Source organism: Pithys albifrons, chromosome 7 (genome assembly GCF_047495875.1).
Source record: "Pithys albifrons albifrons isolate INPA30051 chromosome 7, PitAlb_v1, whole genome shotgun sequence".
In the NCBI taxonomy this organism is placed as follows: Eukaryota; Metazoa; Chordata; class Aves; order Passeriformes; family Thamnophilidae; genus Pithys; species Pithys albifrons.
In genome coordinates, this window is record NC_092464.1 from 48357835 (window position 1) to 48382991 (window position 25157).

Sequence of the window (25157 nt, forward strand, 5' to 3'; positions counted from 1 at the left end):
CTGGAATGATTTTGGATCTAATTCTGCAGGTGTTCCATGGAGATAATTTTCTGCACCTGATCAGAATTAGCAGTAGGGTTACATTCAAATGCTGACCTTTGCATATTTTAACCAACTGTTCAAAACTCTAAACAATGACCATGTATAATGGTTTTTTTCCCCGCTGAGCCATCCTATATGCTATCACTTCATTTTTATGTAACACCTTTCTCTCTTTGTTTTAAGCATTCTAGCTTGGTATCGATGTCTCCCGCTTGTGTTAGCATACTACTGTTAGCATACAACTGCTGCTGCCAAACCACTCCAGCACACTCTGCCTTGAATTTCATGCAAGCAAATTTCATTGCAATTCTTTGTAATAACAAAAATCAACATACTGACATGACAAATTCTACATCTTTAGGCCCTCTCTATTTTATAAATGCTTATTTTGTGTTATAAACACCAGAACTGACAAGTCTAGCCTTTAATTTTCCTGCAGGAATTCTTGACGTTCTTTCAGATTTCTATCATGAGCTCTTCTGACCTTAATATAGGTGATCTTAAGTGTTAAGTGAAATTAAAATCAGAATGTGTTCTCTATCGTGCCTCATCCAAGTACACCATGGAAGGAATAGCATAAAAGCCATCTTGGAGTTGCATCGATTAGATTTATATCACCTTTGCTATTCTAATACCTCACACAGCAAATGTTAAGTCAGTAAATTTACTGCATAAATACAAGTATTTGCTTTTCCTGTCAGCCTTTTCAGGGCAAATGCTACTCTCTGATCAGCAAAACTGCAGATAGCCAGTTGCTTGGAGAGGTTCATTATGAGGAACAAGGGATATTTATTTGTTTGTTTGTTTATTTATTTGGTATCAGAAAAAATTAGAAATATAGTGTCAATTGATAAAAAACTATCCAAATTATTACTTAGCCACATGAAGTCTTATCTTCTCCTTAATATTGTACAGTAGCTGTCAGCTATGGTTAGGATAAAGCTTCTATTCCAGTTTTCATAACATAGCTATGTTACAGCAAACTTATGTTCTACTTTTAGGAATTCTATGGATCTGTTTCACTTTAAATTGTCCTTTCAAAAAATACTGATTTTTCAATTAGATGCTTAAATATTTTTGAAATTAGAACAACAGAAGCCAGCCTGAAGTGCAATAAAAAAAATTAAATGTCGCTTTCAATGCACTTTTGATACACAAACCCACAACATCAAGTACTAACACTGTAGGCATATTTTCAGCACACCCAGAAAAATAATCACATAATGCATATCCAGATGCTTGATGGTAAACTACTCTTCTGAACACTCTGAACCAAGGCTGTGATTCCAAATAGTGGATAGATTCAGCTCCAGTAGCTGCAGTTGTTGCTGCCTGTGATGTCTGCTAGAGGTTACCGTCCCCCTGTTGCTCCTCAGCTGCTGTGTCTGGAGACCTCTCAGCTAAATCACAGACTAACTCACAGCCTTAACTCACCAACTACTATACCTCCTGAGGAGAGAAGAGATGCTCCATGCAGTTCTCCAGCGCCTCTGGCAGGATAGCAGAGCAGACAAAAAACTGCTGGCAGGCAAGGCTAGTTCTATTTAGAATTGCAAATCAGAGCCCAAAGACCAAGCTCAGTCAGCTGAAATATGCCTACCTCATATTAGTGCAAACCTACGCTCTATGGCTTACAGTGACTTGAAAGGAGAAGCAAACCTTTTAACAGTAAAGTGCAGCAAAAAGGTCTATGCAGAAAGTGACATGATTTTTTAAGTCAATGAGCTCCAGATTAATAAAACATGCCAGCCAGGCCAGATTGTAACTCTCGTTGTGCAGGGCAAGTCTTTCCTTTTGGAAATTTCACGTTCATACTCTTTTAGGGTTGATCTCTTTCTGGCTGCTTCTTATTTTAGTGCCTTTTTTGGGGCCACTGATCAGTGGGTTGGTATTCTTGGTTGATGGTTTCACGGCTCCACTCTGACCACTACGTCCTGAATTCTGGTTCTTGCTGCGGGCAGTTCGCCGCTTTTGTTCTTGCAGTCTCTGCTCCCACCTCTGTAGAAATGCAGAAAACAAAGAGAATGAGTGAGGGGACATAATCATAAATAATTGTGATTTAATCAATGCTAACCTGAACCATTGTTACTAGTGCTGCTTTTAGGGGGAGGTTGTGCTCGTACTGCAAGGCCATTGATGTCAACATATTGTGGCTCTTTCCAGGGGGAACCTGACACATGTTCTTGGGTGGAGGGAATTTCCACAATACCAGTGGATGAAAATGACAACTGCCCATCTTGTGTGCACATTGCATGTGAGTACCTTTACAGAAATCCAGGGGAGCTGGCACCATGCCATCAAAACCCAGGATCAGCACACTGGAACTCCTTTGCAAGCCCCTTCTTTTCTGTCTTACTGAACACTGAAATCAAACTGTCCTTTCAGAATATATATCTGAGCACACAGCTACAAGGAAAGATGGTATTTACTTTGTGGTTCTGCTTTTCCCTGGAGTGGAGAGGACATGGTGTGAAGAGGTTTATGTTACAGACAGATAACAGAGATGACCACGGAAATCACAGTGTTCAAAGTTGTAATGACATGATTGTGAATAATGCACCTGCAGCTTTATCCAGCAGCATCTCTGAGAAATCTTGAAAAGCAATTAGGTCAACAAGCCCACCAATGAGAAGAGCTGTCAGATTTTCAAACCTAATAGTGCAGTGGTAAGAAAACAGGTTTTCACTGAGAATTTAAGTCATTAGGTCTACAAAACGTGGAGGGTCCACGACTGCAGATACTGCAGTCTTTCACCTCTAGGAACAGAAATACCTATTTTAAGGAAAACAGAGTAGACAGTAGAACCTGGAAAGGGTCTCTTCTCTTCCCTTTATTAATGACCTTTCTCTTCTTAAACTCCTAAATGCAGAGGATTTACCAAGTGATCAGAGCAAGAGAATTGCTCTGCAGCTTCCCTATTTAGTATCTCTGCACTGACCCTGCTGCAACTCACACTCTTGTCCTCGCTAGAGAAGAGATCAGCCATGTTGTGGTTATGTTAACAGCTGTCTTCTGTGATTCACAGACAGATCATAACATTCATTTAAAGTGGCAACTTGAGACAAAAGTTGGATGAAAGTCTTCATAGATGAATGATGGGCATTAAAATGAAGGCACTGTGATACCCAGCTCCATACTTGCTTTGTGTAGTCAGAGTCATTTTATGAATCTTTGCAAACCAAAAAACTATTAGCAGGCATTTAGTTGTGTCCCACTCAAACATGTTTAAATGAGGATTTGGTTTATGAAACTATTAATATCAGATGAAATGACATGTGCTCTGAGAGGTAATTGGTTTGGCAGTCATGTATCTATTTGACAGTCTGGAAATGAATGCCCAAACATGTTTCAAGACACAAACAGAAATGACAAAACAGTGTGAGGAGGCAACTAAAACACACTGTGCACCAGTAACAGGCTATTACATTGACAACTGAAGAATGTCAAAAGTCTGAATCATATGTCAATATTCTCCTAAATCCCACATGGTATCCTGTGCAATTGCCATGTAATTATTTTTCAAAGATTTAAGGCATGTTTTCTTTTCCACACATAGGTGTCCTATGAGTAAGTGAAAAGAGAATGGTAAAAACATCAAATAGAATTTCCTGCAAGAAGCTGGTCTGTAATCTAAAAGCTTCTACTTATGGATTCCTACATCTCTTTTTCTCTTCTCTGTCAATTGCCAATCAACTCATAACTAAAATAAACATACATGTATGTCCTTAATGCTCTGAAACTTTTTCTGAATTCCAGAAATAACTCTTCCATCTCTTAAAGTGGGAAGAAGAGTCAGTCATTCTCTTAACCCATCCTTTCTTTCCATCATAAAGAGGAATTTACAAGCAGGGAGTGATATCAAGTGCTATCCTGAAGCCCCCAAAATCAGGGGCATCTGCTGCACCTGTCATCCAAGTCTCTATACCATAGACTTTTCCTTCCAGTGTTCCCTAAAACCAGAGAGACAGTGCCCAATAGTATCAGTGGGTCTTTAGTAAGGAATGCTGGTGAGAAGTCTGTCTCCAGCCTGCAATCTTTAATGCAGCAAAGTCCATTAATCCAGTGCAGTGGATTTTAACTTCCTTTCTTGCCTACTGTGAACCATATTCTCATCTGCACATCACCAATCTGTCAGGTACTTGCCTTAGCAATGACATGAAAGAAATTCCTAGAGACATTATTGTAATAAACCACAGTTCACATAAAGATCATCCAACCAGATAAAATAAAAATAGAATAGAAATAAAATTTTAGAGACCCTAAAATGCAAGACTAATATTTTCAAATTTTCACTTATGTATTTATGAGGTCTGAAAATGTTCAAGTGAAAATAATAATACCGAGATGTGTTACGGATATCTGAAAGTCTTAAAAGTTAATCAGCGCTGAAGCAAAACAAAGGTGCTTAACTTTTTATCAAGAACATCAACATTGTTATCTTTGGTTGTATTTACCTTAAATCTTCTGTTTAGTTGATCCTTCCATTTTTCAACTAGACATCCATCAAGAAGCATCAACCTGAAAACCAAGAAACAAACACAAGTTACAGATATTTCTGATTTTGTTTCCTGACACGTCACTCCAAACGATTTAACACAGACTGAGGTTGAAAAGCACCCATGGGTACTGGTATTGACAATTTCTATGTATGGGATCACAAGTAGATAAAGAGTTTTCTCCATCTCTACATGCTTTCTAATGGATTTCTACATGCTTATACTGATACTTCCAAAATTATATTCTAAACTCTATAAAATCAGAAAAAAAATTCAAAAGACATTAAATTTTACAGCCAAAATTGCAGGGCATGGCCAGTACTGAGAAAATATTTAGGGCCCTTTGTGCTCACCTGCACCTATTCTGAAACTGGTGAAATATATGTGTACATATATTTTAATTTATGCCTGCCATGTTTCTGTGTGTTTGTGTGAAGAGTAGATTAAACTACTGTATTTTAATTCTAAATTAAAAAAGAGAAGCACCAATTAATACAGCTCAGCTGAAAAATGGTAACATAATTACCTGATCATTCACAATCATATCCATTTCCACCTATAAATATATGAGGATGGCATTATATGTTTCCTATTGTAACTGCTTAATGAGTGCTTTCAAGTGAATTTGGAAGAGGTATGGGTAGTGCTACTTACCTACCAATGAAATCTGGCTGGCTCCCATACAAAAACATTGAGTCCAGGTATTACAAAATGAACAAAACAAAAATGGGACTATTAAATGTATATGCCTTAAAAAGCTCCTAAAATAGTTTTTTCTAAAGCAGTCTGATGTCACACCTTCTATGTCCCAACCTAGAAACAATGTTTTATTTCATTTGGTTTGGTTATTTATTTGTTTTAGTTACCAGGCCTTAATATGCCCTAATGTAAAATTCGGTAAAATTTTGGAGGGTTTTACTTAGACATCAGTGTTGACTGCAGACATCAAACTATCATTACAAATGCACACAATTCACACAGCACTTTTCTGGCTGGTGAAGTTTGCATGGTGTAGCACGGCCTGACCTCCTCTTTCCATGAATCGTGTTGCTGCTCCTACAGTTGTAGCAGTTGTAGCAGTTTGAACACAGTACAAAATGCTGTCTCTCGTAGTCATGAGCCACTGTGCATCCACTTTGACCAAACATAAAAGGCCTAATGTGAGTTCAAGCCCTGAGGAATCAAGACCAGCATGCTATACACTTCCCTTTTATTCTGAGGAGAGATTAGAGAATTAACATAAAGGATTGAAAGTAAGGCCACATCATAATAAATGAAACCACGACATGGTGTACATTCGATGCAGCTTCTGTTCAGGTCAGATTATTGAGTGAGACCTTAACACTGTTGATGGGCAATGTGTGTTTTGTCATTGGCTTCAGTGGAGATACAGCTCCCACTTGTTTTGCTTCTGTCATTTTAAATAACTGCTGTAACTCAAAACCTTCTGTTTGCATACCACTGAGTTCAACAGGAAGCACATATAATAGTTTATGTTTCTTTTTCAAATCCATTTTAGTACACTATATGAAATTAAAAACCTCAGTGACCTTTAAAAACCATCACAAGATACTTAGTGAATTGTGTGTTTTTCCATAGTAATGAAGATGCAGATTGCCATCTTTGATTTTTGAAATCTCCCTTTCCTGGCAGCCCCCAGAGGATCCTCCCCAACAAAGTTCTGCAGCTCAGAGCTTCTCCAGCACAGTCTTGGTCATGGTCCTTCTATTGACTCAGAGCTTGTAACCCTAAAATGGCTAGCACAAGTAGAAGGCTCTACATTAATCTTTGTTAAGTATTTCCAGCCCTGAAAGGGTAAAGTGCTATGCAATAATAAAATTGTATGCCTGTTAGCTCACCAAAACAGAAGTTAAAGTAATAAGGTATCAGATGGTAACTTTTAGAAACACCTAGAAAATTATTTTAAAATATCAACATAAAACTCATTAAAAATATGGATGTGGCACATCATGTCTTGCATGTGGATTTTCCGTGGTACTTACAATTGTGTGTGGACAATCAACAGCAACATCACTGCATGCAAAACCAGCTTGCACATTTTACAGCTGGTGGTCTTGCCTCTGACCCACAGCACACAGGGTCCCACAGTACCTACCAACACAACCTGTCCTGCTGGCATTTGATCTGCTGGTACACTTGGAGTGCTAATGGGGATGGGATGTCCCCTTCTGCCTCAAGGAACCAGAGAGAAAAAGGAGCTGTGATTCATCACTCCTTTCCCTCCAGACCAGTATGCTGGATTTCCTTTCATGCCTGGGGCTAGGCTGACTGCCAGATGAAAGGTCTAGTAACATTGGGTTTGTTTTTTTCTTTTAATCATACAGCAGGACTGGCAAGCTACTCTGAGAGTATTTACATTTCATCTGCCATCTGGGAGCTGGAACTCCAGTGATGCAGCTTTGGCTGGTCCCAGTACAGCTGTGGGATCACAGAACCACAGGATATGCCTAGCTGGAAGGGACACACAAGGATCGTCAAGTCCAGCTCCTGGCCCTGACCTGAAGAGTCACACCATGTGCCTGAGAGTATCGTCCAAATGCTTCTTGAACTCTGTTAGGCTTAGTGTTGTGACCACTTCCCTGAGGAGCCTGCTCCAGTGCCCAACTATCCTCTGGGTTATTTCTGGGATCAGAAACATCTCACTGATGGCACTGGTCCAAAGTACGGATAGGCCAGTAGAGAAGGCCTGGCCTGACTCTTGCAGGCAGGGGATGTGTATCATCTCCTGCCCACTCCCTTGGGTTCAATGAGGCAGAACTATGCCTCCCATGTGGTCCTGCCAACACACACTATTATCTACAGCCACCAGCTGTAGCACATGAAACAGCTCATACCTATGGAAAGAGGTCCTGGAAAAACACTGCCAAACAGCTGGAGATGCCCGAACTGCTGCATGATGCATTAAACAATATGCTGTCAGTATCTAATGCCAGCAGATTTTATGCTCCGTGTGTGAGCCAGGTTTTGCAAACACCACACTGCGGCACAGAGCTGAAGCTGACAAAGTGGAAAAAGTCAGTTGTGAAGGTAATCAAAACATGTACAGGTATGTGTGAGTCACCCTAAGAAAAACCATCAGCAAAACATGCTTATGATAAGGAAGGGAGCTTTGCTGCTTCTCCTTCCCATCTATCACAGGCAACTATAACACTTTCCTGAACCACATTGCCAGGACTTACCTTGAGCGCCATTCATAGCACATGATGAGAACATCCTGCCTTGGTTGAAGAGGTGGACACTGGCAGGAAGAATTTGTAAGAAGAGGCACTTGGGACAGAGGAATTGGCATTGAAGACTTAAGTATGTCTTTGACTTCAACCACAGTCGTTACCTCATTGCAGTTTCCTCTTTCTACACTTTTTACTTTAGCGTGAATGACTGCAAATAGAAAAGAGAGGCATGAGAACAATAAACAGTCTTAGAAATTTAAACACACCTCAAAATAAAATAAAATATATTAAATTGAAAGCTATTGTTTCTGTTGTGAAACTAGAACTACTTCTTCCTCTGTGTGGGCATGAACAGTGGCTCAGAATAACAGAGGCCTGATCCTGATTTGGTTTTCAGTAGGACTGCTGACAACTGTGAAATTAAACATGTGCTTAAATCTTTGCCAGATTAGGCCAAGCAATCTTGCCTGGAATCACACACATGAAAAAACTCCTTCAACTCAGACTGGAACAACCTTTCTAATAAATCAGACCCATTCTATAGCCATATCTGGCTATTTCAAATTAATAATGAATAATTTACCTAACAGAAAGTTGTCATGAGTTCAGCCCTTTCAATAATAAAATCATTTCCTAGTAGATTGCAACCAGGAGCTACAGTCTTTTCTTCAATATAAGAAAGAAGGGGAGGTTTGCAACAAGTGAAAAAACTAAGAGGCTTGAGATTGTCATGATTTACTCAATCTATACTTTTTTTCATCTTCTGCTTTTGGATTATCCATCAGTAGTGAGATCCTCATGCAAACCATATGCTGAAACAGGTTCTTCTGACTCTGAATACATGATCATTAATATTTTTACCTTTCATTGAGGAAAACTGTATGTCTGCATTGGATGCAAGAAGGTGAAACTGTGTAGATTTCTCTAAGATGATCACTGGCAGTACCTACCACTGCAGCATTTCATCCCTTCTCTCTTGTGAGAAATACCAGATCAGAGAAATAAAGTGCAATTTTTACATTAAGGACATCATCTCTAGGAAATGCCAAAACAGAAAGGGTCATACTACCCAAAAATTCTTCAGTGAAAGAAGCATGAGAATTGGATGGTCCACAGTCTGCTCAGCCTGTATCAATGCTACACCCCTGCCAGCCACCAGGTCAAAAGCCTTAAAATTAACTTCATAACATTTGTAATAAACGTCACATATAGAAAACAGAAGACCAGCATTTTTAACGTGGTCTGGGGATTATGTGCTACTTTTATAAGGACACATATAAAAGACACAAAACACACAAGAAATTTCAGTTTTGGAGATTCACAACCCCTTCTCAAGTCTGATTGGAAACCAAGTTCTGACCAGCTAGAAATACAATTTGGCTGTATGTATTATTTTAAAGTATTCAAAACAAAAATTGCTTTTCAGTTTGTTCGATGTTTTCTTGTCTCCCAGTTCATTTTCCATATAAACAGGTCACTTTCTTTCAGAGGAGGCTGAATAAAATTTTACCTCTCAAAACCAAAATCTTGATTTCACAAATTCAATGGAATTAAATTTTGGGCCCCAACCTATAGCCTTTACTCAAGGAACACTCCCACTGAAGCCACAGGAATCAGAATTTATATGACTAACCTGTATTTCATTTTGGATCAGTCATTTTACATCAATGCTTTTTCATGTATTTCAGACAACTGTGGAAGTTCATTGTCCTGCCTAAACATATCACTATGCACTGAGACAAATCAAGGAACTATACAAAAATGCATCATGTAAATGCACCAAAATGCTCTAACAAAACAAAAAATGTGCAATTACCAAAGTCAGATATTCAGCTTGATTATTCCCACTAAACTGGGTTTGGACATTTCTTTATATGCTAACAAAGAAGCAAATAACTACAAACTTACTTCCATTTGTTATCAAACAAGTAGGAATTGAATGGCAATAATAACCCTATTACAGAAAAACTGAATAAATACCCTGAAGGAAAAACTGCCACCTGAGAAGAAGCCCATAAAATGCAAAATATGACAATATTGCATATTAAATTTGCAGTTAATAGGGGTTTTCTGTTGATATAACAGGTGATTATTCTGGCATTTATCTCATCTTAATTAGAGTTCTTCCTGAGTCACACCATCAGAAAACCAAGGGGGTGGGGGGCAGACTCAAGGGGGAAGTGAGGTGAATACTTATTGCTACTGACAATATGTCATGCAATATATAATAAAAACTATCAGCCTACTCCTTGGCTGCATGGGGCAATTTTTCACTGTATTCACTTAATCTATAATAATTCTGCACCAGATGGAACTCTGGCTAGTAAGTAAAAACATTTATTAATCTTTTAAAACTTTTTACTTTGCAATTTTGTTCACATTTATAAGTTCTATTTAGATGGCATATCTCTCCTGCTAGATGAAAACAGGAGCTGGCCAAGCAGCAAGGGCTCACATAACATGTCATTGTGCTTACTAAAGTGACCTTTGCAGCAGCAAGCATCCTTTCTGCAGAGCAACTTGTTGATGCCAGTGCATGTTACCAACACTTCACTGCTTTTATCAGAAACTCATCATCATCTGCACAATTACTACTACGGCCTGCACATGGTGTGTGCTAGAGGTGCGTTTTGGAAATGGAGTGGTGTCCCCAGGCAAAATCCCACTTGGAAAGGCTGTGGTGGAGTGGTCTACTCATGTCACACTTGCTGGATGTGGCCTGGTGCGGCTGCAGCACCCACACGGAGCTGCCTGACTTGAAGGGGACACAAAGAGGGTGTGGGACAGACAAAGTGAAGCAGTTTACCCCAGACACTTACTGTAGCTGTAGTTCTTGGCCAGGTAGTTTGACAGCGTAGGCTTTGTCTTTTTGCACCTGCACCGCTCTTCAAAGGAAGAGAAGGGAAAATGGTTGAGGGCTGTCAGAGTGAGCCTGTCCCCGGGGAGGGGGAAATGGGGGCTCGCCCAAGGCTCACCCTGGCCGCGGCTCCTGCAGTCGGGCTCCAGGGGTCTGTCTGGCACCATCATGCCCTGTGTGAAGTCTGTCCACTTCACATCTGCAAACAGAGGCGCGTCAAGGAAAGAAAACCGTAGGGAGAGGCTCCGGGACTGAGGCGTGGGGATCCCGCAGCCGCCCCAGCCCGGGGGGTCCGGCGTGGGTAGAGGGGGTCCGCCCTCCCGCTGCTCCCGAGGTGCTCACCCTCCGGCAGGTCGGTGACGATGGCCTCTGGCGAGATGCAGACGCCGCGGTCGTAGACGGGGAGGTCGTCGCAGGCCAGACTCTCTGGCCAGCTGTGGTTGTAGCGGCGCATGATGGGCTCGCAGCCGTCGCGGGCACGCTGGCAGACGGAGCGGCACGGCTTGATGGGGTCGTAGAGGAACTCCAGGGTGCAGATGGGAGCGTACATGGCGCAGAGGAAGAAGGACAGGACGGGGCTGCAACCTGTGGCCACCAGTTCCTCGTACTGTTCGATGGCGAGGACGGCGTTTTCCTGGGTGCTGTGGTGGAGGTGGTTGGGCATGCGGGTGATGTTCCAGGGCATGGAGCGGCACATGGGGATGCGCACCGCCTCGCACGGCGCTCCCTGCGCCCGCGGGCTCACCCGCAGCCACAGGGACACGGCCACCAAGGCGCGCAGCATCCTCCTCCTCTTTCTCCTTTTTCTCCCTCTCCGCCACCACCCGCCGCCGCGCCGCGGGTCCCGGCGGCCGAAGGGCGCGGAGCGGCGCTGCCTCCCGGTGCCCGGCTCCAGTCAAGTCGCGGGAGCCGCAGCGCCGACAGCCATGGACATCGCTGGACCGCATTTATACCGGTGGCACGAGTGACGTGGGGCCGATCGCGCTCCTTTGGCAGCCCCGCTCCTCCGGAGGGGGTGTGCGTGTGCGTGTGCGTTTTGCTGTGCAGGCACGGTGACATCACCTCCACCCCGTTTAATCCCCCGGCGACATCACTGCGTCTCTCGGCCGCAGCTCCAGCTCCGTTTCAGTATTCATCTGTGTCATAAATTCCTTCAGGTGGAAGGGGGGGCGGAGGGGAACGAAACACAAACCACACGGTTCTGCCGCGGGGCTCTGCGCTCCGGTGCAGGGAGTGGGAAGGCGACGGTCGGGACCGCAGCTCCTTCCCGCGGTGCTGAACTTTACGCCGCGTTTTCTCAAGGGAGAAGAAACTTTTTGCGGGCTTGAGGAAGCTCCGGCGGCTGTTCCCGGCGCCTCCAGGGAGTTGTAGAGTTCCCTCCGTGAGCTCGGCATGGACGGGGAAAGGCACGAAGCGGACCAGCGGACAGACGGGTAGCGGCTCCTTGCCCAGTTTGCTCGGGACAGGGGAAGAGGTGGCGGCCGAACCGAGCCGGGAGCGGGCAGCGGAGCCGGGGCAGCGCGGGGCCAGTGTGGGATTGCTCAGCGGGCAGTCAGCCCCCAGTTCCGCTCCGCGCGTCTCTGTCCCCCATCAATCGCATGTATACTTGAGTGGAAGAAGGACTTTCAGGCTTTTCCCAAGCTGGTTTTTTTGTTGTTGTTGTTTTTCTTTCTTTGCTGCTCCACGGCCACGCATCTCTGATGCAGAGGAGTGGCGTGCCCAAGAGAGGGCAAGGGGCTCCCTCCAACCCCAACCCGTGCACGGAAGGACTTACGGGCCCTTTCTTGACTGCGGGGTAGTGCCGCTCCCCAGTCTTTGGGGGACCCGCAGAAAAAAAAAGATTAACCCAATGCCAGGTCATCGCAGTGCCCTGACAAAGCCCCAGCATGTCTAAGAGGGAGCAGCTCCCGGCCTGCCCCGGCTAGGTACCGTGGAGTCACCGGTGTGCCCCCCAACAGACGCAGGAGCTGCAGGGGTGAAACATCAGTAGGGCACAGGCTTCCCTTCCCTTTGTGGGTGAGGAAAGCGCATCCAGAGTGGGCAGGAAACAATAGCTTGATAAACCTAAGGGAGATGAAGGAATGCATGTGCTTTGTGCCTCTGCCTGCCCGTGAGGAGCCACTGAAGTTTCCCCCGTGAAGACAACATTAAAGCAGTTTGACCTAGCAGGTCCCCCCTGTTCATGTATCCCCTTGCCTCTCCACGCCCGCACAGAATGCCCAGGTCTTGGGCCTCGCAGCTGCCACTCTAGGCACCCCTCAGGGACCAGTGGACAAAGTGAGGGTGCGCAGACCCTCCCGGGTGCGGGGAGGGAGGCGTGGGAGGTCGAGGGTCCCCGTCGAGGGTCCCTGGAGAAAGCTCCGCTTCTACACGGCAGCTGGCGCGGCAGCCGCCTCTCCCCGCCGAGGTGATGCGGGTTTGGAGGCGGGCCGCCCCCGCCCCCGGCACAGCCCGCCCGCCTGCGCGCCGTGCGGGGCGGCCGTGCGCGCAGCGGAGCGGGGCGCGGAGCGGAGCGGGGCATGGCGCGGGCGGCGGGCAGCCGGCAGCTGCGGCTGCTGCTGCTGCGGCTGCTGCTGGGAGTCCTCCTGCTGCGGGGAGGCGCGGCCGCGGCCGGGGCCGAGCCGTGCGAGGCGCCGCGGCAGTGGGAAGGGCGCACCGTGTTCTACGAGCACGGTTCGGGCCGCAACACGCGGGCCGCCGTCTCCTACGATGGCCCCAACCAGCGCCTCCGCATCCTGGAGGAGAGGAAGGCGCTCATCCCCTGCAAGAAGTAGGTGGTGGCGGGGGCGAGGCCGGGCCAGGCCGGGCGGGGCGGGGCGGTGACGGTGGGCACGGGGCCCGTGATGGTGAGCCGGGAGGGAGGGGGTGTCCCTCAGCCCCAGCGTTGCGGGCGGCACCTTCCCTGCGTGACACGGGGAAACGCGAGGGACGCCGGAGAGGAGGCACCTGCGTCCTGGGAACAACTGGCAGTGGAAAACCTGTCACCGTCATGACTTAGGTCTATCCTCCGTACAGATATATAGAGATTTATGATCAACAGTGTCAGCATTTTACCGTCAGAGATATTCCCTCCTCACAGCTGTTTTAAGTGGAATGGGAAGCTAACACAAAATTAGAGTCCAGAATGTGAAGTATAATGGATATCATGAGATATAATGAAGAGGTTACACTCAAATATGAGAATTATGTCATGGAGGCTGGGAGGCTGTTCTAGCTCAGCAACTTGCTAACAAGTTTGAGTTACAAGTTCTCTGGTCACTCTTGGTCCTTGAGTGACAAGTCAGCTCAAGTGTGTCAGGATGCATCAGTTATCTGTGATACAGTGTATTCATTCACATTGCACACCCCTGTAGGACCTCACTGTTCTTCACTGAAAAAAAGATGTAAATTAAGCTCATAAATAACTCTCAAAAATCCCTGTGTCATTGTGCATTTCTTGATTTGCTGAAAAATGAGTGTAGAAGAAGACTGACTGAAGAAGAGCCTATTTTTTTCGCCTCAACCTGCCAAGCTCAGGCTGGGTAGAAGAAATAATCAGCACAGAGAGGCCTTCCTGACTGAGACATTTCTGGCTACTGAGTTTCAATCACTTTCAGACAACATGTCAAGACATATCTGTCAGTGTGAGGGTAAGCCAGCCTGCCTGTACCTCAGCCTCTTCCACCTACAAATTGTTCAAATAATAGTACATCAGTCCTGGGGATGTGTAAGGAAAGGTAAAGGCTCGCCTACAAATGCTGTATCATCCAAACTGAATGGTCTCTGCTGTTGAAAAATCAATATACCTTTTTGCTGCTGTCTTTTTTGTCTGACAATCGATTTCTTGCCAATATCACATCATAATTGTCTTAGTCTTTTCTAAGCATGAACTCCTCTGCAATCCTTTCTCTGCAAATCCCATGACACTCTTAAAATTGTTCTATGTGTTTCACTTTCAAGCTTAGCTTTCTCTTATTGTAAGCTTTTTCATCACAGTTTTCATATTGGGAGCCATATGAAGAATGTTAAAAACAACATGCAGTTGTTTGCTGGTGTTCTGCTGAAATACAGCATAGAATCTAACACTGGCCAAGGGATGGTCATGCTCCCCTTCTTCTACAAGCCCAAGGTTGACCTTCATGTTTGACAAGCATAAAACTGCACTACAAAGTCTGATGCAAGTCTTTTCTAGCTTCTAAGTTGTACTGAATTAATTTCTTTAACCTTATGTTTATTGTATTTGGAAAGTTTATTTTAAGATTGAATAATTATTCTACATTTTCTGCTCTGGGCAGATTTTGTATTTTGCCAAGATCTTATCTTTCTAATTTGTTTTTGGTAAATATTTGCTCTGCATACTGTTTTTTTCTGGACTGATAGGGCTAGAAGGAGACAGAGTGCAAACAGGTGCACTTGAAACATGGTTTTCCCTGTATTTCCCTGTATTAGTTTTTTGCTGTAGACAATTGCTGACCTCAGGGATCCCCAGTGTTTCCATACTTACTATGTTTGCTGCCATCCAAAACTGGAGAGGGATTTTGTTATGGGCACAACTAGTGTCTGCTCAGGGCACGACCCAGCTTCCATTGAAACCAACAGAAAATCTCCCATTGATTTCAGTGTGTGTTGGATCAGGTCTGGAGTTGTGATCATATCTTCATTTCACTGTGGACACAGTGAGTCATAAACTGAAGCCTTCAGAAGTTAGAGACAAGGAGATGTATCCTGTCTTTTGAAAAATAACCTCTCCCCCACTCTGCTTTGACCTTGACAAGAAAGGGTAATTATACTGAGGCAGTGACAACAAAACTAAGAAAAATAGTGCTGTCTTGATCTCTAAGGAAATCTTGGTCTAAATTCTCTCATTTTGTTCCTATCAGATGTAACTTACATGCAGCAATCAAGGTTGGCCAACAACTGCATTTTTCTACAAAGCTTTTTCTGAAGCTTGCAAATGTGGACCTTAATCAGATGCAGCCCTGTTTGAGTTATTGACTGAGGTTAATCAGGGACACAAAGATTTGCCTCTGTGGAATGACTTGTAGGCTCATAACTGCAGGAATATATGAAACTTACCGGTTTTATTGTAGATGTATATTTCAAATTCGTGCCATTTGCAATGTGGCATTTTCATACCTACATCAATTCCAGAAAAGCGGCCATAAGGTAAATATCCGATTGCTTCTCCATTAACATCACTTCTTTGCTCATCAGTCATTGCAAGAGCATCCAAGATGCAGTGACCATGTTGGCCAAGACTGCCTATTCCCCATCGACCAGCTGTGGTGTGTCACCTATCACCTGAACAGACATTTCAATCAGTGGACAACAAACCAGACCTAGTTCATTGGAGTCTTTGATGGTTGTTTGATGTTGGGTGGGTGTTTCTCTGGGTCATACAGTTGTCTGCCCATACTCTGGCCTAGAGTGTTAAAAATGACCAACAGTGATCCTAGGTGAGGCTTTTTAGAGGGGAACCTATTCCAGTTGGATTCATTATTAAACTTTCCTTTTCACTGCTTTTGCAGACCCATCCTTAGCTGCGCTCTGCTTCATATGTTTTCTTCAGTGTGCCTTGCCCTGCTGCTTTTTTCACCTTCAAGATCAAATTTTTGAGGATAGACAAGGAGGGCAAGGACAGTGGTATGATTTTGTGTAGTGTTCAGCTGATATCAGGAGAGGAGAAAAGAAAACAAACCAGTTTTCATTCAGAAGATTGTGCCATTTCCTATTTGGAAGAGGTCACGCCAGTAGAGTTATTGTATGATATGAAATGAGAGCACTTGAAACAGTTCCCTAGAGCTCTTGAGACAAAGCTGCATTCCTGTTATCCATTAAACACAGGATTTGGTTTTTAATCCTTTATTGCCTATTACATGGAATTACTTTCTTTTGTGCTCTCTGGATGTTAAATCTTCTTCACTCTTGTTCACCCTTCTTTTGGTCACCATCTAAAGACACTTCTCAAAATAGGTAATAGTCATCAGTATGGTTTGCTGTTGTGGCAAAAGTGGGGTTTTTTAAGGTAATTTCTAATGGTTTAGATTTAAATATGATATCACTGGAAACTGGTAAGAAATCCTGGCACAAAAGTCTAAACTAAAAATCCTACTGACTGCATTGTGGCAAAAACTTCATGACATCCATCACCTTTATTTTCTTGGAGAAACTAAGCAAGGGGTGTGCTGTCTGGCACTGCTGAAGCCACTCAACAGGCATTAGTGCTCAGTTAGGAAGAAAGAAAAACATGAAGTGAGGAGTACAGCAGAAGTAATGCAGATGGTGTTTGAGGGCTACAGTGTTACTTATCACATGCTGTATTCACAGTTTCACACTTAACCTTCCATAGAATGATTTTCAGGGGAAGCCCAGTAACAGACAGTGCTACGAGAAATGTCATAGTGGAAAGAAAAAAAATTCCATGTGCTCAGGAAAGTAGACAGGAGGAAGAAAACACTTTCTTTCTTCTATGAATGTATTTTAACAGTAATCTCAATGGCCCATTTCACAGTTCTGTGTACCTTATGATGCCTGTGTATTTGAGACTCTTAGGGTTATTGTCTTAAAAATTTAACTACTAGTATGATAAAAGATTGGCAAAGCTTTAGAGAAATATGTCTCATTCTGGCAGACCGTTTGCTTGCATGTGTCAATCCCTGTCCTTGACTGAAGAGAAGCAGCTTAAGGTCAGGTGCAAATATAACAGCATTCATCTGGAGAAGAGGTGATGACTTTTCAAAATAAACAGAGTGTGGGCATGCGTGTCTGACTTATCTCAACTACTTCTTAGTTGTTTTAGGATGTGTGATTGTAAAGGAAAAAACAGCGGTGTCTGACCTATTAAAATCATATAATCCATCCGTTCTGTGGTCATTGTGGTGACTCAATAGGCTAAGTATTGAGCTACCCTGAGCAACTGAAAATTTGTTTCCCAGACTTGGTTTTGGGAGTGGTTTCTGCAGCTTAATGTTTAGGGGAATGAACAACAGTCATGGGTAAAATTTTCAGAACTGCCAAGTTGCTCAGGAACCCAAGCTCCATTTTTTAAGATTATGTAGAGTGTACAGAATTCTGAGACCCTTAATTTACAGTGAAACATAGAAAAGAATTTTCAGCAGTTTCTTTAAATCTAACATGAGTTCTTGGGATCTAAAATTCTTTATAAGCTGCTATGCATATCAGTCACTTCTGAGAACAAGAACTAAGGGAGGGTACTCATACCTCCTGCATTTACTTTCCTGCTATGAGTGTTAAGTTCTTTCCCATGGCTGCTGCTGGTAAAGATTGTGAGTTTGGACAGGTGGCATTGGAAAGCTGCTGTGGTGGATGCAGGTTGGCAGTCAGATGCTGGGCAACAGCCTGAAGCAATTAGCAGTTGTTCTGGTGAGAGTTGTGTGATGTTGGGGTGTGGAGGATTTGCTGTACAAGCCTCAACTTCTGCATTTGTATCATACGCCAATTTACAAGTCAGTTTAGTGAGTCCCTCAGTGTTGCTTTCTGAGTGGGCAGCTGGTTCCTTGGAGAAGAGCAGTGCACAAGGAGGGACCTGCGGTCCCTGAGGCTGCATGTAGGAGCATCTCACCTCGCTCCAACTGTTCGTTCTGCTTGTTTCTGCCTACAGGCAGCAACAATCATTTCCCTTTCCAAGTTCTTGATGCTGTTGGAAGTCCAACAGGCTATACAGTTCAGGGAGGTGCTGAAGTTCATTGCTTTTGTTGTTACAGGTGGGCTGGTTGGGAGGAGATTAGAACACTGCTCAGGGGAGGCATTTGGAAGTCTTCAGTTGTCGAACTGCAGCACTAATAAGCAAGTGGACTCTATCAGAGGAAGTTGGCTTAGGGAAGCGCTGTCTTGTGTCCTATGCTTCCTTGAACAACAACATTTTTCTTAGTTGTGGGGAAAAAAACCCAAAGAAAACAATAACTGAGTATGAATAAAGCCAATCCATTGCATTAAGGTGCCTCTTCTGTTTGGTGCAGTGTTCTTGAAACCTTGTTTATGTAAGTACTCTGGAGCCATTTCATACACTACCAAAACACAGCACACATCCAAACTGAACAAAATAAACTGACTGTAAAATAGCAAAATCCACAAAACCCTTTAAAAGCTAGAGAGAAAATGTAGATGAACAGTATCCAGAGACCCCAAATTGAAAATTTGCTAGAGCACTGGTTGCTGGGCTGAAAAACCACTGTCAGAATCTCAGTGGGGTTGTTACTCCCACATGAGTTCTAGATATTGTTGACTGGATGTTCTTTAAAAAGAGAGGTTCTCAACAAGAAGTTTTGTTTTTTCTGAAAAACATTGTTAAATCTTAGTCACTGACACTATATTGTTGTTGATACTAGTGGATATTAAGCCTTTTACCTATCTGAACCCTTTAAATTTAGGGAAATATTTCTTCCCTCTTATAATCTCTTTCTTGTCTGTTTGGACTCTGAAATAATGTTTGTTTGTATTGAAACTTATGGCTCATTTTGTACCATTGGACATTATAATAAAAACTTAAAACAAAACCAGGACTACACTGAAAACATAATATGCTTGCATCTCTGTAATTTGGATCAGAGGATCAGTGTTTTCACAAGATAAATCACTGTAGGTTTTATTCAGGAGTTTTAATATTTTTTTTCTTGGTAGAGACTTAGAGTGGAGATTAATAGAGCCAGGTTCAATGTTCTGTGCTCACAGACAGCACACAGACAGTTGATGGTGATGTGACTGCACATCTAAACAAACACAATGAAAGACATCTTTATATTCATGATCTTAATCTGGGCTCCATTCAGCTTGAGACCTGATGCAATTCCAGTGTCACAACTGACATCACACCTATTCTCACAGGACCAAAGGCCATTCAACTGAAAAAGTATCTCCTCTGAAGGCTAAACCATACAATTCTAATTTAGGACTGTATTTGTACTTCTCTGAGGTCAAATAAATAAATAAATAAATAGCTAAACAAACAAACATATATATATATATGTCAGATTGTACATTGCTTTCAGAGAAATCTGAGGGATAAAAGGATCCAAAGGACCTTTACAAGTTGGTGCATTAGTCTTCCAATTGTAGTTAAGGATCCAGGTCTCCTCGATGTAAAACTACCAGTAATTTCAAACAGTTTTAGGTATTCAAGACAGCATTTACTGAAATGCCTCCAGAAATGTGTCTGTTCATGCAGTTAGTATTCTCTATAATCTTTCCTGTCTTTAGGATCTCTCTGTCTGACTATCCAAGTTTTGTTCCCTGCAAATACAGAGCATGACACAATAGGGTGTTGTAGGACACATTCTCTTTCCAAGGATATGCTTTCCTCAGTTTTCTGTTGTAGTTGTCCCTGGGCTGAGTGGTGGTGCATGTTGGAGCTCCCTTTGGTGCAGGGGCAGGGAATATCCTCCAGGATTGTCCCAGCAGCTCAGGAGCAGTTGTGGCTTGTTCTCAGGAGTAGGATTTAGGAGGTACTGGTGCATCCTGGAATTTGACCAGAGGCCACACTGAATTGTTCAGGACATGGTTTATCCTTCACACACAGTTGAACAGTATTTTGCTTGATATGCCAGAAAGAGAAGTGTTTTGAATATGATGACTGTGTATTTTACAGTTGAGAACATACTGAAAATCTGAAGGGTCTAGGTTAACAAGCTGAAGATTTTTTCCTTACTTTTGTAACTCAGGGCTGAAAACCTAGCGAAGTCAATGAGAATTTTGCCTTTGGCACAAGGATCTCATCCTGGGACTTTATGGTAGGTGCATATTTGTAACATGTGAGAAGTACAAGAAATACATTTCTCTATTTCCAGTTCAAACTCAGCCAGAATTCCTGAGGTTGGTTCACACTGCCAGAACTGAAACCATCATTCTGCCTCTACCCTTACTGATGACAATAATGACATAACTGAGGTGGACAGATCTCACTGTGTCTTCTGAGTCAACTGGAAGATAGGGTGATAAAACATTTGCCTCTGAACTTAGTCCGCGCTCTACCTCTGCCAGCACTTCCAAGTATGAATTTTGGTAGGTGATGGTCAATTAAAGGAAAAAAAGTGTTCAGAAAAAGAGGGAGGATGTTTAAATTAAAACAGAAGACTTCTTTTTTTTAACTTTCCTTGTACTCGATTTTGTCGATTTGTTCACTAATGTACTTGATTTTCATGCTACTGATGTTCATTGGTTAGTATTACTACTAATTTTTTTATGTGACAAGAGAATTTATGTGTAAGTTTATTATTTTGTAGTTTAGAGGATGATGCACTTGTGCTTTTTCCTATCAGAACTCATCCTACTGTAAAAGTTTTCTTCTTTAGACAGAGACCTGATTTGTTTCACATATCAAAAGGCTTATGCACTTATTACCTATATAGGACAGGTTTTCAACTGGATGACATTTTCCCAGACAAGTGAAGACAGTGAAATGGGACCAAGTTATGCCTTTGTTGGGTAGGACTGGTACTCCTTTGGAAGAAATTGTAATGAGCAATTATGACTTGTTTTCACTTAGGAAGCCTTTTCTGCCTCATATAGTAATATATAATAAATAGTTGGATACTTTTCTTTCCCTTCTCCTTTTGCATTCCAGAGAAAAGGTGCTGTCTTTCTCTGGTCTGAGGAGAGGTAAACCCTCACAGTGTTACAGGCTGTGCTGACTACCAACCTGGGGACAGGGAGGCCAGCAAAGATAAGTCTAGAAGAGATCAGGAGGTGTGACTTTCTCGGCCAGGAAAGGGCAGTAGCCTAATAATACTGGCCTAGTCAGGAAAAGCATAAATACACTTCTCTGCCACGTAACATGGGTGAAGGTTAAATTTAAAGGAGCTTTGGGAAAGACAAATGCTTGTCACAGTGCTCAGGTGTTGAGAAGAGGCAAGAGTGGGAATAAGAGGCGTGTAAATAAATGTGTGAAGTTAGAAACTGATACAGTTTTAGAAATAGACTGTTGACAATGCTGGGATGAGCATAGTAGAAAATAGGACAGGGGTTGCTTCTGAAGCCAGGATTTAGGCATCAAGTACGTACAAAGACTGGAGGAAAGGGTCTTTTCCTATGCCTGTAACACTAGGGCTGCTTTCTGAAGAAATGGACTTGAGGCCATTCAGTTGTGAACCTGTGTAGCTGCAGCAGCAGCAATCCAACTCCTTAACTTCATGTTGGTCAGCTTCATCTCTGTCTTCAGATGGCTATCATATTGGCATTACCTGTAGATTTGCAAGGAATTGCATGCTCAGCATCTTGCCAAGTTCTCTCTTCCAAAATATTTTACCTGTTGCTCTTCTTAATTCAAAGGGAAATTATTTTCTCCTCCAAAGTGTTTTCAAGGCATGGCATTGTGTCTGGTGTACTGGGGAGGGGATGATGTCTGGGTAAAACAGGGCTACTTTGTGCAATATTTTGGCTCTTCTAGAATAAGGAGCATTATGTCTGGCATGACATTGCATAATATGAGGGTACCACTGGCCAGTGAAAGTTCTTCTCACCTCTGCCAAGCAGACCTGTTTCTTTCAGATGTTTTTGTTTACTGCCTCACTTTCATGGCCCTGAGGGAGATACATGTATGTTGACCAGAGATCTTAGATTCCACGGGGAAACTTTGTGTCCTCCCTAGGCTCTGGAAAACGCCTTCTTGCCTGTATCACAGTCACTCTCCAATGCCTGAGAGTCATGGATCAAGGACAGGATTTTCTGCCAAGAGTTTGTTCCCATGTGTGAAAGCATGGATGGCTCAACATGTCAGACAGTCCTTGTTTTAAGTAGCTTGTTAATTTTTGAAGATGGTACCTCTTAGTCTTTCGTACCCAGGAGTAAATTAGGGGTTTCTGACACCAGCCTAAGCATCCTTGTCCAAAACCAAATTTATGACAAGTGGAAGTAAGAAAAAAGGAATCTATTTTCATCTGAACTCATGCCTTTTTTTTTCATCTTTTAGAAATATAGGTCCTTGACAAACATTTGAGAATCAGTTTAATAATTCTTTTGAGCGTTATGTGCACCTGTTTGGCTTTGTGTCCCACTTGATTATTAAAAGATCTTTCCGTTGTATCATAAAAAGTGAAAAAGGTAAGATAAGTTTTGAAGTTCTGGTTTTTGCTCTGTGAATTTTATTAGCAACATTCCTTCAGTCAGTAGGGCTCTTCCCATAACTTAGCAATGACCATATTTTTGCTTTTTCAGATTTTTGTTTTCATATTTACATGATTTTAAAAATTTCTGGCATCAAAACATGAACTTGGCAGGTATTTTCTTCTTACACAGTGCTCACACTGTAGTTATTACAATTTTTCAGTCTCTGGCTACTAAGAGTTCATATGTCTGGAGAGCTACTTAGCTATTCATTCCATGAATGCCTATTTTATGCCTTTCATTCCTTATGAAGTTTACCCTTTCATTCTGGCATCATCCAGACTATGCTTTGTGGGTTCAATCCAGCCCAGAGGGAACTTCCATCCAACCTTCTGCCTTTCCCCACTGAATAGTTCCTTGTTGGTTTAATAATTGTCTGAAACTTGGATCCCTCTGTGTTGCTGCCCCTGTGTCCTTATTGGAGGAGCAAAAGGGACTGGATACATAGGCTGGAAACTACCTAAGGTGCCACACTGCATCTCTGTAGCTCATTTCCATTGCATATAAAAGTAAGTGATCTTGAGACATTATTGTCTGACAAAAGTAACCTGTAAGATTCTGGCAGTGAAGACCACCTAGATTATCAGATGTCATTGAGAGATACCAAATTATGCTAATTCTGGAGCTCTGTCTGCTTTTTTGTTTGGTTTTTTTTCTTTTGGTTGAGTTTTTATAAATAAAAAAGGACATATTTCAAAACTTAATGGAAATACATGTAGAACTGCATAACTGTCTGATCCAACCCAATTTTCCTCAAAGAGCCATCTAAAAGCTACAAGTATAAGAGCACATAAGGTTTATGGACTTCAAGAAAAGTAGTAAAAGTCTTGATTGCTGCCTTCTTTTGGATCTTAGAAGGCTGCAACTTTCTTTATCTAGCTCCTCCCTAAATTATAAACAAAAGCAATCTCTTCATTGCAGTTCAAATTATTTTTTACTATCAAACAAAACATCCAAGAAGTGGCTTATCCTTAAGTTCATTAAACTCATTTGCCCTTCTCAAATGGAAAGTAATATTGCATCCTTCCTAGTTATCTTATTTTCTATATGTATTGTTTTTACTGAAGACAGTTCATAATGGAATGTGATATCGTAACTGACAGCAAACAATGCAGAAGACCAAAATTACCCATGTATTGCAACATCTCTTATTGAAGTTGCTTGTGATGAACCTTGTTTCTTTACTTAATTAAAAAAATAACATTGTAATAATACCCTGCATATTTACCTTTTGGTCAGTTGAATAGTTCACTAGTAAACCATTCCAAAAGGCTTCACTGACCCTTAGTGCTTGACTTCTTGTGCAGTAACGTGTTCTTCAGAATCTGCTCCTTTAGAACTATTGCCAAATACTATTTCATATTTTAGAGTGCATGTTCAAAACATACTGTCAGCTGCTTTATCAAGAAAAGTTTTATGATGTCTGTAACTAATATTCCAGGTTGTCTATTTGGAATAAACTCTTTTCTAATGCACATTTTCCTCAGCCTTTAATGAAGTGAGAAAAAAAGCCCCCCAAAACATCTCCATATAATGCAATCTTTCTTACCAGCAGGATGAAGAGCAAAATCCTCTGCCTTTGTTCTGCTCTGTTCTTACTCAGAACTTGAGACCAGTTGCTGGGAAAAAGTGGTGTAAGACACCAATGAAGATGAGTGACTTGTAAGACTTTCCACTGAGGTTTAGGTCTCTGATATTGTCCATCAGTTGTTCTGCCAGTTCTGGTATTTTCACACTTAGCAAGACTTCTCTGCTCTCCTCTCATCAGTTCTTTGTGAAAATTAGTGGTTGCTACTTCATCTGAAAATCAGATGACTTGGTAGATAAGAGGATTCCTAAAAAAAAAAATGTGATGTGCTTGGCATTTGCTGTTTATTTTGGTGAAACTCTGCACAGCAAAGCTGGTGTGAGACATGTATACGTGCTGAACAGCTGGAAATTTTTCCTTAAGTAGTCTGTCTGTATGGAAACCTATTGTTTATATGGATACCTGTTTTTTCAGAAATTAATGTTTTTGCGGGGGAATGGCCAGATTTTCCTTAGGTTTTCCAAGGGCAATTTTGTGCATGGCAGTGCTAAAGGCTTTTAAAGACTCATATGGGGCACAGAGTCCATCCAGTGAACACAGTGAAGAAAGATTACATATTTCATTCTTTCAGTATCTCGTAATATCATTTGCAACTGTGGTTTTATCATATTCAGACACTTTTCTTGCCAGGAAGCTTGTGATTCTGCCATACTTTTAGGCAGCCAGCACTGGAAAGTTCACTCATGCTATGCAGTTATGGCAATTCTCAGAGGATGTTTATTTGGAGAGCAGAATTCTGAACAGAATGAGGAATTCTTACTAATTAGTTCCCAAATTAATGTGTCACTACATAAGTAGACATGGATTTGTTGCCTTGCATCTTCTGTACAATAAATTGATTTCTTTTTTCTTATCTGTGATGGTATCTGGGGACTTTGAACAAACTG

At 42.4% G+C, this 25157-nt stretch overlaps 2 protein-coding genes across 2 annotated transcripts in view; one reads left to right on the forward strand and one right to left on the reverse strand.

Annotated features, from left to right (window-relative positions):
• Positions 1-836: 836 nt before the first annotated feature.
• Positions 837-11370, reverse strand: SFRP4 (secreted frizzled related protein 4). The gene is made up of 6 exons (XM_071560583.1): positions 10929-11370; positions 10705-10785; positions 10549-10614; positions 7739-7937; positions 4497-4560; positions 837-2040 (listed from the first exon to the last, which is right to left on the reverse strand). The coding sequence occupies exons 1-6, from the start codon at positions 11368-11370 to the stop codon at positions 1852-1854; spliced, it is 1041 nt and encodes a 346-aa protein (XP_071416684.1). The 3' UTR covers positions 837-1851.
• Positions 11371-13040: 1670 nt separating this feature from the next.
• Positions 13041-25157, forward strand: part of EPDR1 (ependymin related 1) — a 31140-nt gene continuing 19023 nt past the window's right edge. Inside the window, exon 1 of the mRNA XM_071560584.1 lies at positions 13041-13356. Coding sequence (XP_071416685.1) covers positions 13106-13356 — 251 coding nt within the window. The 5' untranslated portion in view covers positions 13041-13105. The remainder of the gene's footprint in view (positions 13357-25157) is intronic.

Excerpts from the sequence above, each read along its gene's own strand:
- SFRP4 (XM_071560583.1), bottom strand. The coding sequence starts at position 11,370 with ATGCTGCGCGCCTTGGTGGCCGTGTCCCTGTGGCTGCGGGTGAGCCCG. Across the intron at positions 10,786-10,928 it reads CGTCACCGACCTGCCGGAGG|ATGTGAAGTGGACAGACTTC; the intron begins GTGAGCACCTCG and ends CTCTGTTTGCAG. Across the intron at positions 2,041-4,496 it reads AACTAAACAGAAGATTTAAG|AGGTGGGAGCAGAGACTGCA; the intron begins GTAAATACAACC and ends GCATTTCTACAG.